We start from the raw sequence: 15,346 nt of genomic DNA on the forward strand, positions 1-15,346 counted from the left end.
CTTAGGCTCACTCTATATACTCTACTCTTGTCTCACTCTCTCTCTCTCTGCCTGTTCTACAAGTTCCAACTATGTTCTAGTACTTACATTCTGTATTTCTGTTGTGTAGGATAGTTGTAGCCTGGGTCCCCTTACTAAGCCTTTAGGTCCCCTCTATACTGTTACTGACATCAGATTAAGACTACCTATTACCACCCTATGACTCTCCTATGTTTTAAGCATCAGTACTTACTGTTGTGTCAATCTCTTTTCTTTGTCCTAGCCCTTTTACATTTTTAAATTTTAAACTTTCTAAACCCTTTTAAACTTTTGCCACCCTTCTTCTATTCATTACCCCTTTTAGTTTAGTACTGATTCCTTTGTAGTGTAAACATAGACCCTCCTACACTGACTACCACCCCTACTGTCCTACTAGATCAGTAGTTACAAGTAGAACTAGCTCAATATGTACAGACCTCTATCTAAGAGGCCTTTACCAACCATGTACCCCTAGCCCCTTTAGAACCTGTTCTAATCATTCTGGAAGTTGCAACCTGTTCTAGAAAGAAAGTGCATGTAGCCTGCCCTTCAGACTTTAATGAGTAGCACTTTAAGGACTTCCAGTACTAAGTCAAACTATACATAACTACTACTTTGACTAATCTATTCTCAGATCTCAATCATGTTCTATTTGTCCTCTCCTTTATGAAGGAAGGTAACATGGCCACCTAGGCCTAGAACTGGATTGAAGGCTATCAGATTGGAAGCCTGATCTGACTTTAGAACAGTAAGTTGTACTTAGAATTTATAGGGTAGCTTTATACTTCCTTTATTAATCTAAATAAGAAGTACAATACACAGAATAAGCTTGTATCTTTGTGACAGAGCAAACATTCTACTAATGCCTTCTTTCAGGAGTTTAATATCCTGGCCCAGAAGGCAGGATTTGTGCTCAGGTTTGATGATGTTCTTATTAGAATGCTTGAAAAAGCTCTTCACTCAGAACTAGTCAATAAGATCCTTAGAATAATACTAGAACTGGTTACTTACACTGAGTAGAAGATACACACCATTTCTTTCAACCAAGCTGTAGCTTGGATGTATCAAGTCTGTGTAGAACACTCACACATGTGTCCAGCTCTGACAGTTCTGAGCCCTCAAATTAATCTGCCTGTAATTTGTAATCAATCTGTTCTAATAAACATTAGAGAAGCCTAAAAGCAAGGAGCATACTTTGCCTGTAGAAAATCAGGACATCAAATTAAGGACTGCCTACAAAAGTAACAGTATATCTATCAGGTTATTAGAGTAATAATGAGTGACAAGCAGGATTTGTAGTAAGAAGCCTTTTCTACAAATCTGGAAGTCACCTCAGAACTCCTAGACCCTGACTATGTACCTTAGGATTTTGTAGAGGCCTAACAGTGAATGTAGTACTAAAGGGCTATGACTCAGATTTTTTAATAGCTACTTTTGATTCAATAGACACTGTAGGATTAGAAGTAAATAAAGTAAGAAAAGTAGAAAAAGTAGAAAAAGTAGAAAAAATAAATCAACAAAATTATTTATTAGAAAGAAAAAAGTTGAAAACAAAAGTAGATAGTTCTCCTATTTCTTCTGATTCTTTTGATTCTTCTCTTTACACTTTATCTGAGTCTAAATCTGTACAATCTGACTTACTACTTTTATGTTCCAAAATCTTAGAACATTCAGAACACTACCTAGCCCTGTTTACTACTCAGTAGTTTGTCTATAGTATCAAGTAGGGATAGCCTTAACTGAGTTCACAACTAAGGACATGAGTCCATCCTTGTTGAAAGAGAGAGGTTAATAAGGAAATGTTAGTACATATACTTACTCTCTCAGACAACAAGACTGTACAAGCTGTATGTTCCCTTCAGAACAAGCAGCAGTTCATCCAAGGATGTTCTAGACACTAGCTCCAGGTCCCTGTCCTCTTAGCTCTCTTCTCAGGATCCCCCCAGATCTGAACAATAGCTCTAGTAGACAGTAGATGTACTAGTTTGTACATTAATAAGGCTTTTGTGTAGGAACACCACCTCCCTACTCAATGTGTTCCTCTTCTGATCCTAGTATACAATGTGGACAGAACCCTAAACTAGAATGGTTAGATTACTAAGTTTGTCCAACTATGAATGACTATTCAGGATCATGAGGAAAGTATTAAGTTTAGAGTTACTAACCTTGGAAAGACAGATGTCTTCATTAGATTCAAATGGCTCAAGGCTTACAACCCTACTATTAACTAGTTAGAGTAGACACTTGTGTTCAATCAGTGTCCCAAGTCTTACAACTACCTTGTACTACTGTTCTGAGTAGATGTAGACACTTTCAATGTTACTAACAGTTCTGATGAAGGTGACTAGTTGTTCTTCTTTGACTAGGATAGATATGTGGACACATATTCTAGTCAAGGCAGAACAGAGTTAATCTGAAGAATGTCTGAGACAGAACCAGTCCAGAACCCTCTCAGAACAACTCTACTCTAGAATGTATGTAGACTCAGCCTGCTGGATTTTGTCTGAGAGTTCCCTAAAGTCTTCAGTAAAGAGGAATTTGACTAGCTTCCTAAACACTGTCTCTAGGACTATATAATTGAATTGACTAAGAGTTTCCAACCTAAGGATTGTAAGGTCTACCTACTCAACAGAGACAAGTAGGAGGTACTTAATGAGTTCCTTTAGGAAAATCTTTAGAACAGCTGGATCCATCCCTTAAAGTCCTTTATAGCCTCCCCTTTCTTCTTTGTCAAAAAGAAAGATAGAAAGCTCTACCTAGTTCAGGATTATTGTTGTCTTAATAAGAGTACTGTCAAAAACAAGTACTCACTCCCTCTGATTCAGGAGCTCATTAATAAGACACATACATTCAGGGTTTTTACTAAGTTGGATGTTTGATAAGAATACAACAATATTCAGATCCAAGACAGAGATGAGTAGAAGGCTGTGTTCTGAACCAATTACAGATTGTACAAACCAACTATAATGTTCTTCAGACTAACCAACTTGCTTACAACATTCCAGTCATTCATGAATCACATCCTTACAAATCTGATTGACTCAGAGCATGTTAGTGTGTATCTGGATAACATTCTGATCTTCACTCAGACAGTCAAGCACTATTACTAACTAATCTGAGCAGTTCTATAACAGCTCTAAAATAATAAACTGTTCCTCTAAGAAGTAAAGTACTCTTTTACACAGGAGTCAGTAGATTATCTGAGCTTTGTGATTAGTAGAGGAGAGGTCTGTATGGATCCAGCAAAGGTAACTACAGTTTAGAACTGGCTACAACCTCAGAACCTGAAACAGGTCCAAGTGTTCCTTAGGTTTACAAACTACTACTAATACTTCATTCAAGGCTTTAGTACTATTACCTAGCCCCTTCACAATCTTACTAGCAAAGATGTTCCTTAGTAATAGGATGATTAGTAGCAGTCTGTGTTTGAGTCCCTCAAGCAGGCTATTACTAGCAAGCTTGTATTAGCAGTTCTAACAGTTATAAACAAGTTCTGAGTTAAAGCTAACTCTTCCAACTTTGTAAATAGAGTAGTACTGTTCTAGTTTATTGACAGAAAGTAGTGTCTGATAGTGTTCTGATCAGAATCCCTCTCTATAATAGAACAGAACTACCCTATCTATAACAAAGAACTCCTTACAATTGTCTGTTCCCTAAAAGAGTAGTGTTAATATCTCCTTAGTACTGTACAGAAGTTTGAGATTTAGAGTGATCACCTTAATCTCTAATACTTTCAGGCACCTCAGAAGCTCAACCACTACTAAGCCTGCTGGATGTTAGAACTGTAGGACTATAACTTTGTACTAACCTACAAACCCAGATTACAAATGACAAAAGCTGATTTACTCTTAAGACAAGTAGGTTATGAAAGAGGGGAGAATAATAACAAAAATCTTGTTCTCCTAGACAATTCCTGTTTTGTGTCTGAGACAATCTAAGAGATCTGACTCAAATCTAAGAATGTTGACTTTGTCACCTACATACAGTAAGCTCTAAGACACATATAGGACTGGGTTGTAGTAAAGTAGTTAGAGAAGCAGGCTAGGGATTAGGAGAAGGATAAGGATGGACAGGTTTACTAAGAAGGCTGACTGTATGTTCTGAAGGATCAGAAGCTGTAGGAGGACATTGTCTGAGCTCATTACAACAATCTGACTGTAGAACATTCAGACTAACACAAAACACAGAAACTCATTACTCAGAACTACTAGTAGTTAGGAATACAGAGGGAAATCCTAAAGTATGTAACTAGTTGTAATATGTGTCAACAGACTAAGGCCTACCAGACAAGGGTTTAGACTCCCCTACATCTGTATTAGATCCTAGATTACTCTTAGGAAGAAGTCTTAGTAGACCTGATTAGTGAGCTACCTGAGTCTTAGAGTTATAACACTATCTGTATGATTGTTAACTGATTCTCTAAGCAAGTCTACACAGTTCTGACCCAAACAGAACTCACTTCTGAAGGTATAGTGTACATTTATCAGGATTATGTCTTCTAGTTACACAGACTCCCTTAGAAGCTTATTCACAATTGTAGACTGTAATTCAAGTTGAAATTCATACAGGACTTGTATGTGCTTCTTAGAATTCAAGGGAACCCTTCTACTACCTATCACCTGTAGACTAACAGTCAAACTGAGTGAGTCAATCAGGAGATTGAGCTCTACCTCTAGATGTTCATTAATCATTAGTAATCAGATTAGTCTGAATGGTTAGCTCTAGCAGAATTTGTGTACAATAACTAACAACACTCTACAACAGGACAGTCCCTGTTCTTCCTCAATCATAAGAGACATCTGTACTAGGGGACAGTTCCAAACTGGAACAGTAGTTCTGAATCTGTAACAGACTTTGTAGAACAGATACACAGGACCAGAGAGGATGTATAAGCTCTTTTAGAAAAGGTAGTACAGGTTATAAAGCAGAACTATGATTAGAAGAGGTCTGTAGCTAAGGATTACTAGCCTGGTGACAAGGTTATGCTGGAAGCCACTAATCTGACCTTAGATTGTCTAATGAAGAAGTTGGACAACAAGTGCTTCAGACCCTTCATTATTAAAAAGAAGGTTAGTACCTCTACCTACAAACTCTAACTTCTAGTAACATAGAAGTGTATACACCTAGTGTTTAACAAGGTTCTACTGTCTCAGTACTATAATCCTAGTTTTCCTTCATAATAAAGACCCCTACTACCTCTACCAGAACTCATCAGTTTCAAACCAGAATACAAAGTAGAGTACATAGTAGATACTAAGCTAGTGTGTAGAAAGCTCAAGTTCCTTATCTACTAGAAGGGATACCTAGTTGAGGAATGTACTTGAGAACCTGCTAAGAACCTTACTCATACTTCTAAGACAATCTGAGATTTCTATTAGCTTCATCCTAGTACTCTACACAAACTCAGTCTTACAGATTTTCAAGCCCTACTGTTCCAACCTATACCTGAGCTGCTAACCAAGCTCTATATTTACCAATCAGGATAATTGGTTTTAGAGGAGGGGTAATGTTACAGTTCTCCCTGAAGGCTCAGTAAGGGGACCCAGGCTACAACTATCCTACACAACAGAAATACAGAATGTAAGTACTAGAACATAGTTAGAACTTGTAGAACAGGTAGAGAGAGAGAGAGTGAGACAAGAGTAGAGTATATAGAGTGAGCCTAAGAGTACAGAACTACCTAGAGTAGACAAGATTAAGACTACAGGACCAGTCTGATCTTGTACACCTATATATACTAAATACACAAGAGCACTCAGGGAGTATGAGCTACTAAGAATGATAAGCTATGAAGAATGAAAGAAAGGAATGTCAAAGATAAAGGTACAAAGAATGAAGGGATGGACAAAGGGTAAGAGACTATAGAATGAACAGAGAATGAAGGGGTGGTCAAAGGAATGGAATGATGAAGTAAGGAAGGGTAGTAGTAAGAGTTAGTATGTATATAGTCTATAAACAGTGTCTCTAAGGGACAGAAGTCCTGAGTTCTAGTACAGAAGAGTGTAGAACCCTTAGAACTGAAGGTAAGAGAGTATCCCCTCTACACTGTTACTAACAATAACAGAACAGTCCCTATTCTTCCTCAACTATAAAAGACATTTGTATTAGGGAACAGTTCTAAACTAGAACAGTAGTTCCAAATCTGTAATAGACTTTGTAGAACAGATACACAAGACTAGAGAGAACACATAAGCTCTTTTAGAGAAGGTAGTACAGGTTATAAAGTAGAACTATAATTGGAAGAGGTTTATAACTAAGGATTACTAGCCTAGTAACAAAGTTATACTAGAAGCTACTAATCTGACTACAGATTACTTAATAAAGAAGTTAGATAACAAGTACTTCAGACCCTTTATTATTAAAAAGAAGATTAGTACCTCTACTTACAAACTCTAACTTCTAGTAATATAGAAGTATATACACCTAGTGTTTAACAAGGTTCTGTTGTCTCAGTACTATAACCCAGGTTTTCCTTTACAACAAAGACTCTTACTACCTCTACCAGAACTCATCAGTTCTGAACTAGAATACAAAGTAGAGTACATAACAGATACTAAGCTAGTACACAGAAAACTCAAGTTCCTTGTTTACTAGAAAGGGTACCTAGTTGAAGAACACACTTAGGAACCTGTCAAGAATCTTACTCATACTTTTAAGACAATCTGAAACTTCTATCAACTTCATCTGAGTACTCTGTACAAACTTAGTCTTACAGATTTCTAAGCCCTACTATTCTAACTTATGTCTAAACTACTAACCAAGTCTAATGTTTACTAATTAGGATGATTAGTTTTAGAGGAGAGGTAATGTTACAGTTCTCTACTCTTACACCTTTAGTTCTAAAGGTTCTACACTCTTCTGTACCAGAACTCAGGACTTCTATCTCTCAGGAGTACTGTCTATAAACTATATACAGGCTGACTCTTACTACTACCTCTCCTTACTTTATTATTCTACTCCTTTGACCACCCCTTTATTCCTTGTTCATTCTATAGTCTCTTACCCTTTGTCCATCCCTTCATTCTTTATACCTTTATCTTTGACCTTCCTTTCTTTCATTCTTTGTAGCTCATTATTCTTAGTAGCTCATATTCCCTAAGTACTCTTGTATAGTTTAGTAAATAGGTGTATAAGATCAGACTGGTTCTATAGTCTTGATCTTGTCTACTCTAAGTAGTTCTATACTCTTAGACTTACTCTATATACTCTACTCTTGTCTTACTCTCTCTCTCTGTCTGTTCTATAAGTTCTGACTACATTCTAGTACTTACATTCTGTATTTCTGTTGTGTAGGACAGTTGTAGCCTGAGTCCCTTACTAAGCCTTTAGGTCCCCTCTATACTGTTACTGACAAGATATGTTCTCTAAGTTGATAGTACTCTCAAACTGTGAATGTAGACCTGTAGCTCTTAAACCAACTATATTCCTAAAGCTACCAGCTATGATTTATGCTAGGAGAACAAGTAGAAATATGAGAAGAGTCAAAAAACTAAGGAACTACTGTATTTATAGACTACTTTTTATAATAACTAAATAATAAGAGTAAAGTAAGGAATGAAACTTGAGAATAAGATTAAAGAAATAATAAGAACAAATATTACAAAACTAACAGGTGTATTAGAGGCTAGGAAGAATTAACAGAGTGTTACATATTAGAGAATATAGGCTAAGAGGCTATTGTACAAAAGAGGCACAAGTTACTATATTAGGCAAGAAATGGATTAGCTATATTGTAAAATGAGTACTCATTTCCTTACAGTTCTAACATCACCTCATGTCTCTGTAGCTCTCTCCTGTACTCAATACTAATACAATCTCTATGAAACTTTGTAGAATAATAGATGAGATATTAAGGATTATGAAAATCCAGTAGTAATGTTGGTTTTTCACAAAACTAATAGAGATACAAAGAAAATGAAACAGGTCCAATCATACAATCCTAACACCTACTCTCATATTTCCTAGTTTAAAACCTATAACACTTCTTTTCCTAGAAGTAATACTTTATTAGCTCTTCTACATAGTAGTTTTCTTCTACTACAGGAAAGTAGAATTTATATACTGAATAAACTAATCTTACTATAGTTATAACTGTATACTTTATACTGTATGTTATTTAAGAAATGAATCCTTGAAACTGTATTTTGAAGAATTTGCCTAACTGTAATAGGCATGCCCTCTATATTGTTATCTACTATCTTATAATTTTTCATTTTGACAGATGCTTTAATAACTACAGTCTCAGGTACTATAAGTTTCTTTCTACACTTTATGAAAATTTCCTAACAAACAGGCTTGTGTTTGTACTTTTGAGTCAACTCATCAAAGTGTTTTCTAATAGCATTCTTGGAATAATAAGCAGCAACACATATGCCTACAATAAAAAGCTGCTTGACACTATTATAATCTTTATACCTTATATAACAAAAGTCAGGTAAGTACTTACTAAGCTTACTTGTTTTGCTCATGTTGGTTTGTTAGACAGGCTGGATACAGAATGAAAGTTTGGTACTAATGTCTACACTCAATATACCCATTTACTTTGCCTTGGCTGGATACAGTAATTAGCAAATTACCAATTTGGTAGTGTACTGTGTTTGGCTCTCATAAACAAACCCTCCAATACTAAGATTCTGGAACAATTAGATAAACACCTTTTACTTATTCAGTCTGACAATATTAGTCTTGCTATAATTTTAAATCGTCTCCTCTTATCTCTAGATGAAGACAAGACTAGGCAACTCTCATACCTGCTAGTACTGTTTAGGCTTCTGAATTTACATAGCAAGAAAACACACAGATGACTCTAGTCTTCAACCTTGCAACTTGTGATTTCTTTTCAACCCAACACCTTTTAAGAGTGTACAACAGAAGAATATTTGCATTTATTCTGATTCAAGTTCATGAGTGGAAGCAGATTTATCAGTTGCTTGCATTTTTGTGTAAAATTTATTACAAAGCTTTAACCTATAGGAATATCCATGTATCTGACTCAATGACTTCTGGTTTGTTCAGCATGCAAGTGTATTGATTACATTCTGGTTTCCTACTGTTTTACCACACACAGACTCGGATAGGGTTGGGTATATTATAAATCAGTATCATATAATACTCTAAGTAATAGCCCAACCCTAATTCAAGGCTTTGTCAACCAAACGTTCCATTGCCATGTACACAATAGTATTCTGAGCCAACTTTGATTATTTCTCCACTTTGTGAGATGATTTCATTCCATCCTTTTGATTCCCATACACGCCTTGTGGTTATTACATACTGTAGCAAAGTGTTTACCCAGAACACTCCATTCCCATATTTGCCAGTCCAGAACTTATGGTATTTCATTCTGTCAAACCAATCCTCTAGTAGACTACACACATAGGGTGCGTTTCTATAACAGAAGTCGAATTTTTCAACTGCATAAGTCAACTTTGCTGGGGCTGTAGTTGTATACTTTACACTGTACTGGACTTTAGAATTAAATCCCTATTAACAATGTTTTAAAAACCTGCCTGACTGTAATCGATAATCCCTCCAGACTGTCATCTACTATTTTGTCTTTTTCCCCTTTGACAGAGGCTTCAATAACCACAGTACAAAATTCTGCATTGGGCATCGATCCACATTTCAGGAAAATCACCCAATGAACAGGCTTGCGCTTGTACTTTTGAGTCAGCTCGTCAAAGTGTTTCACCATAGGGTCGTCAGAAGGAAAGGCAGCAACATAAATTCCTAGAACAAAGAGGTTCTTGATAAGATTAATATCTTTATACTGTATTCGAGAAGATTCGGGCCTCAACAGGGCGACGAGCTTGCTTATTTTGCTCATATTGGTTCTGTTAGATAGTAGTAGCTGAAGGCAGAGCTAAAAAAAATTGGTACCGAAGGCCACTCTTGATATACTCTTCTACTTTGCATTAGTCACATACGCAAATTAGCCAATGACCAATACAGAAGCGTACTGTATTTAACTCCTGCAAAGTAAGCCTTCCAATGCTGAGGTCATAGTGTAATCAGATAGCACCTGACACCTATTTCGTTGACAATTTCTATTCTATATTGATTCTAGCTTTATTCGCAATACAAATATTCAAGTACAGTATTTCGCTGAATAATTTGATAAACAGCACTGGGTCTATAGTACTGCTAGCAAATGGTGGAGGCTCAGAATTAATGGCTTTCGAATGTCCCACTCCCGGGTATACAATAGAACTCCGAGTCCACTTCGATTATCTCTCCACTTTGCGAGGCAAGAGCTTCCCATGCTTCCCACTCATCACGGTCCTTTATGTAACCCTTTTCCCGTGCATCATCCAGCAAAGTCTTGATCCAGAACAGTCCAATCCCGTCTTTGCCAGTTCGTAACCTATTGCGCCCTTTCTCTTTGAACCAATAATCTAAGAGACTCTTCATATTAGGGCGTGCATACCATACAGGGAAGTAAAGTTTCTTCGCTGCATAGGTCAACTTTGCTGCAGCATTTCTTGAATACCTCACACTACATAACATTTGGGAGATGGTCCTTTATAGGATAATACTTGAATACTTACCTGACCTCAAGTGGCAAGCCCTCCATGTCTTCACCTGCCTCTTTATAACTGTCTAAGTTGATACCTGCATGAATGATCACGTATGACAGCGAGCCTCCCTTACGGAACCCCAGGTATATATCCCAAAAGACCGGCTTGCGTTTATACTTTGAGGTCAACGCATCAATGTGTTTGCCTACGAAGTTTTCACTTGTATTAGCAACAACATAAAAGCCCTGGATTCCACAGCGCTTGACACTTTCTAAGTTCTCATAGCTTATCTCAGAGAATCCAGGCAAGCCTTTGCTATTTTGGCTCATATCTTTAATACTGTTTAGGACAGGGGCAACTGTAATCGGGATTGACGGGTTTGTGTTTGTGTGGCACCTGAAGCCTGCACCTTAATATACGGTTACCACTTACTTTGCCTCGTTCGAAAGAACAAAGGTAAATATCCAATTTAGTGGTGTATTGAAATGCTGCAAAGCAATCTAGCCAAGTGTGCCACGGATAAGAGGCTCACTCTATACCACTCCTTCCAAACGCATACAGAGTCAAGCTAAATGCATGCTAGAATCGGTTCTTCATTCTGCCTTCACCACATCTGCGTTCCACTACGAATGCAGTCCGGCACCTAACAAAAGCATCCGCCAAATCTGACAGAGCCTCGATCCGAGATGCCCATATAGTTCCAGATCCTAAGCTCGTTTGAATTTGTGATCTAGGCGCTGCAGGTCTGAATGATATCGATCATTGATGATCCCCGACGTGCCCGGGTCACGTGGACTCCATCAATGATGGCGGGAAAGAACAAAAACCAGGTGTCAACCACCCAACTTTCGAAGCGTCAAATTGCAATGCGATGCGCGGTGCGGCGCGACGCTCGGCCAATAGCAGGCCTCTCCATTGTTTCCATCCCCAGCCTCTCTACGATCATCACTTGCAGTCACAACGAGAATGAAGTTTATAAAGGGCAGGCCTGTCCTATCGCACGCGTCCTTTTCCCTTTTCTCCTCCCTTGGTCTCTAGTCCCTTCCGACCGACGTGGCTTGGTCGCGCCCGACTTGTATTTTTGGACGCTTGTCTGGCCCGCCATCCCTGTGTGAATTGACAAACTCAAGTGTGTAACCTGACGACGAGAAGACAAAATTCGCACGAGTTCTTTGTACTTGTTCTACACAAGGAAGCTCAAGAAACAGCGTGGCCCCCCTTTATTCTTATTCTTAAAGCATTGGCTCCTCCACTGGTCTTATTACTAGCTTGCAGTCAACTCCTCATTGCAATCCACGCGCCGCAATAGAAATTATGCTTTGCTCAAATACGAATCGAGTTGATCTTCCGGTAAGTACTAATTTCTTCGTCCTTTGCGACTCGCATTGTTATCTCCTTTACTGACAGATCGATGTTCATCGATTTGCATGTAGGGCTCACCGTCAACATGTGCACTTGATATGGTCATAACCAATATTCCATCCTTCCTCCTGCTCGCATTCATCGCCATCTACATCCCGATACGACTCTTCCTCAATCATCGATCCAAGTTCAATCCTCCTTCAAAAGCCTTCGTCGGACAATCCTATAACAGATACAGTTATTCATCTCCTTCCGAGTCACCACGACGAATATTCGCTCAAGGCTTCCCGAGATGGGTGCATTACTTATACATCTTCTTGTTTGCGTGTTTATTTGCACTACGTGTGCTCGAAGTGGTCCGGCTTGTCCTTGCTCACATGGGTGTTGCGCTGCTTCCTGTGGGCATCGTTGCGAGTGTCGCTACTATTTTCATGTTAGCGTTTGGGAACTTGGGGTGCGGGATGGGAAGGACGAGGAGTCTAACTGTGTCTGCCGTAAGTGATTTATTAGGAAAAACTTCAACTGATTTTTTGAATCTCGAGACATGACTGGTACTGATTTATTTTCTCTGAATTTAAACAGAGCCTTGTCTTATATTGGGCATCTTCCACTGTTTTCGAGTCCATTAAAGTTACGCGACTCGTCTCGTATAACACAGCCCACCCTGCGAAGGGCACTGATTACCCTTCATCTGATTGGCTCCTCGACAACGGGTGCATGGTGAGTTCGGATATCTGGCATCGCTTGATTTTCCCACCATCTTTCATTCTCTTCACCGCCTTCCTCCTATCCTTCCATATTTATCTAATCCCATCTGTCTGCCTCCATTTCTGTCTACACCCGTTTAAATCTGACATGCCATCTTTGATTGACCGCCTTGAATTCAACCCCTCATGTGAACTGTATAGCTGACCTACAATTTTATACAGCTCGGCCTAATGGTGATATTCTTCTTCATAGAAGGGGCGTACCTCGTCCTCCGCTGGCGGTCGTCCATCTTGTCACCACCCGAACCAGTACGAGAGATGGGCATCAGCAAGCCCCGACCGATGTCGGATTATGATGATTCTTTTATCATGATGGATGGTCGGGATCGTGGTTACGCTATTGGTGTAGCCGCTTGACTAGATTGATTGATGAATTTAATTGGACATTACTCTTGCCTTCTACGTATGATTGATGCTTTCGCAAGCCTGTTTACATCGCGCTTCGCTCTTGCACTGGTTGTGTGTATAGTAGGATCAGCCTTAGTTATTCCTTTCTACGTCTTCCTGATGATCAATTGCACACCGAAAACTCGGTTTGATGACCAGATTTTTTTGCCCTTCTCTTGGCTCGGACATCTTTGTGTTTGCTTTTTTCACAGGGTTCTGTAGCTGTACGTATGCATCCACAGACCGATATTGTACGATTATGTAATACAGTAATGTTCACAAATCCTGCTTGGGCAGCTTGGCTTTTCTACCTTGGTTAGTTTGGGGCTATTGCCTTCTGCTGGGCTGTCCTCACCTCTCCGATTTGTTAGTAGTCTTTCTAAAACTGACCTAGTTTGGCTCTTATGAGCTAAACTTCGGCTTGCAGTGTAGAAACAGCACGAAAGATAGCTTCCTCTGAGTCTGACTAATCTCTTTTCACATTCTGACTAATTCTGTCCAGTGATCCAGAAGTCCTGTGAACATAACATTACTGCTTCCAGAACCACATACTAGACTACAAATATATACAAAGGCCTACAGCTTATCGCCCACGCCCTTCTTCTAAGGCAGGGCGTCTAAGTCGTCTGACGCGGGCATTGTTAGTTGTGTCTTTGCGTACAAGCAACCAACAGCAAAGACACTTCGCCTATCTAATCATGCCAACGTACCAACGTCTACAGCAGTATGCCATTGCCATAAGCATTATCAGCATCCTCTACAACGGGGCGGAAGGAGCAGTCTCTATCGCCATCGGAGCAGAGAGCTCTTCCCGTTCCCTTGTCTTTTTCGGCATCCAGTCAGGCATCGAGGTCGCCTCTGCTGCCATCGTCGTTTGGCGTTTCCGACACATTGCGAAGCCGGGCGAGGAAGATACGATCGAGTTGTCGCCTGTTAATTTACGGTGAGCGCGAGGACATACAGTTCCTTTAATATTTGCAAAACGCTTGATTGATGGGAAATTTGTATTCCATTCACTACAGCGTCGAAAAACTGGGAACATGGGGTATCGGTATCCTCATTGCAATCCTTGCACTCGCAACCGAGGTCACCGCCATAGTCGGCCTCGTTCTACACTCCGAACCCGACTCGTCTAACGCGTCGCTCATCGTTGCTGCAAGTGCTCTCGTCTTAATGATTATCATCTGGTTGCCCAAGCGCACTCTCGCAGTCCGTCTTAACAGCAGCACAATGATGGGCGAAGCGACCTGTTCGCTTTCCTGCATCCAAATTACCATCGTCCTCTTCATCGGATCGCTCGTATTCAGACTCTGGCATGGCGGTTGGTGGGTTGACAGTGCGACATCACTTATCCTTGGTATACTGTTTGCCCGCGAAGCATGGAAGATGCTCTCATGGGTGCGAGACCCCGAATTCAATGGCGGGTGCTGCGGCGGATGTGCTACCAATGGGCCGAGAATTGAGAAAGACGCAGAGCTCGTGGAGCAGTACCGCGACCTGTGCGAATGCTGCTACGAAAAGGAAGAATGCCGGAAAGCAGACGCATGCAAGTGCTCAACGAGCTCGGAGGAAACGGTACGTCCAATTTCGTTCGATGCGCTGTCCATTATCCCCAACCTGAACACGTTCTGTGCAGTTGCCGTGCTGTGTACCGAAAAATCCAGACGGGGATTTGTGCTGCACCCACGAGCTTCTGCAGGGCGCCCGTACACAATCCCAACGGGTGAGTCGTCGTCGTCCAGAGTGTTATGTCATCCGCATCCGATCCTTCCAATATCTTGCCTCTAATGTGATCTGAACTAGAACGCCAAGGAGATCCACCAAATGCCGGACGGCAATGGCAAAGACGTGGTGGACACGTGCTGCAGCAAGGACGAAGTGATACCGACCGATCAAGATTCCTGTTGCAACGTCAAGGTCATCAACCAAACCACAGAAGCCAGTTCAGCTAGTGAGACTAATAAGAAGCAGAGTAGCAGTTGCTGCCAGAAAGGTTGCTGCTAAAGCACAAAGAAGCAAATATACAAACGGTTTTCAAAGCTCCAGGCAAACTGTTTCTGGGCGTTGTTAACATTGCCATCTTTGAACGATAGATGTACCAGTCGAAATCTGCATGCAGTTACAGTTCATGTTTATAATGTTCATATACTGCATATGATACACAATGCTGTACCCTTGATTGATTAGAAAAAAATAAACGCACAAAGAAGCTCTTACAGTTCAGTAAAGGATAAAACTGGCTGAAAGGATAAGCACATGTAGTAATCATTTATATGTATGCATGCAAGTGACTTT

General features: G+C 39.9%; 3 protein-coding genes across 3 annotated transcripts; 2 read left to right on the plus strand and 1 right to left on the minus strand.

Moving 5' to 3' along the window:
* Window positions 1-10,185: 10,185 nt before the first annotated feature.
* Window positions 10,186-10,864, minus strand: FOMMEDRAFT_162584 (uncharacterized protein; the record flags this gene model as incomplete). The annotated part of the gene is made up of 2 exons (XM_007271923.1): window positions 10,186-10,513; window positions 10,566-10,864. 2 exons carry the CDS (start codon window positions 10,862-10,864, stop codon window positions 10,186-10,188), a joined length of 627 nt encoding a protein of 208 aa, XP_007271985.1.
* A 779-nt stretch (window positions 10,865-11,643) lies between these two features.
* Window positions 11,644-13,216, plus strand: FOMMEDRAFT_24218 (uncharacterized protein). Its single transcript, XM_007271879.1, has 4 exons — window positions 11,644-11,885; window positions 11,969-12,391; window positions 12,480-12,617; window positions 12,827-13,216. Exons 1-4 carry the CDS (start codon window positions 11,850-11,852, stop codon window positions 13,019-13,021), a joined length of 792 nt encoding a protein of 263 aa, XP_007271941.1. The 5' UTR covers window positions 11,644-11,849; the 3' UTR covers window positions 13,022-13,216.
* A 451-nt stretch (window positions 13,217-13,667) lies between these two features.
* Window positions 13,668-15,250, plus strand: FOMMEDRAFT_24219 (uncharacterized protein). Its single transcript, XM_007271880.1, has 4 exons — window positions 13,668-13,994; window positions 14,074-14,626; window positions 14,688-14,774; window positions 14,855-15,250. The coding sequence occupies exons 1-4, from the start codon at window positions 13,750-13,752 to the stop codon at window positions 15,053-15,055; spliced, it is 1,086 nt and encodes a 361-aa protein (XP_007271942.1). The 5' UTR covers window positions 13,668-13,749; the 3' UTR covers window positions 15,056-15,250.
* Window positions 15,251-15,346: the final 96 nt, after the last annotated feature.

Source organism: Fomitiporia mediterranea, assembly GCF_000271605.1.
Source record: "Fomitiporia mediterranea MF3/22 unplaced genomic scaffold FOMMEscaffold_19, whole genome shotgun sequence".
Taxonomy (NCBI): Eukaryota; Fungi; Basidiomycota; class Agaricomycetes; order Hymenochaetales; family Hymenochaetaceae; genus Fomitiporia; species Fomitiporia mediterranea.

Excerpts from the sequence above, each read along its gene's own strand:
- FOMMEDRAFT_24218 (XM_007271879.1), top strand. The coding sequence starts at position 11,850 with ATGCTTTGCTCAAATACGAATCGAGTTGATCTTCCG. Across the intron at positions 11,886-11,968 it reads CGAATCGAGTTGATCTTCCG|GGCTCACCGTCAACATGTGC; the intron begins GTAAGTACTAAT and ends ATTTGCATGTAG. Across the intron at positions 12,618-12,826 it reads TCCTCGACAACGGGTGCATG|CTCGGCCTAATGGTGATATT; the intron begins GTGAGTTCGGAT and ends AATTTTATACAG.
- FOMMEDRAFT_24219 (XM_007271880.1), top strand. The coding sequence starts at position 13,750 with ATGCCAACGTACCAACGTCTACAGCAGTATGCCATTGCCATAAGCATT. Across the intron at positions 14,627-14,687 it reads CAACGAGCTCGGAGGAAACG|TTGCCGTGCTGTGTACCGAA; the intron begins GTACGTCCAATT and ends CGTTCTGTGCAG. Across the intron at positions 14,775-14,854 it reads CCCGTACACAATCCCAACGG|AACGCCAAGGAGATCCACCA; the intron begins GTGAGTCGTCGT and ends GATCTGAACTAG.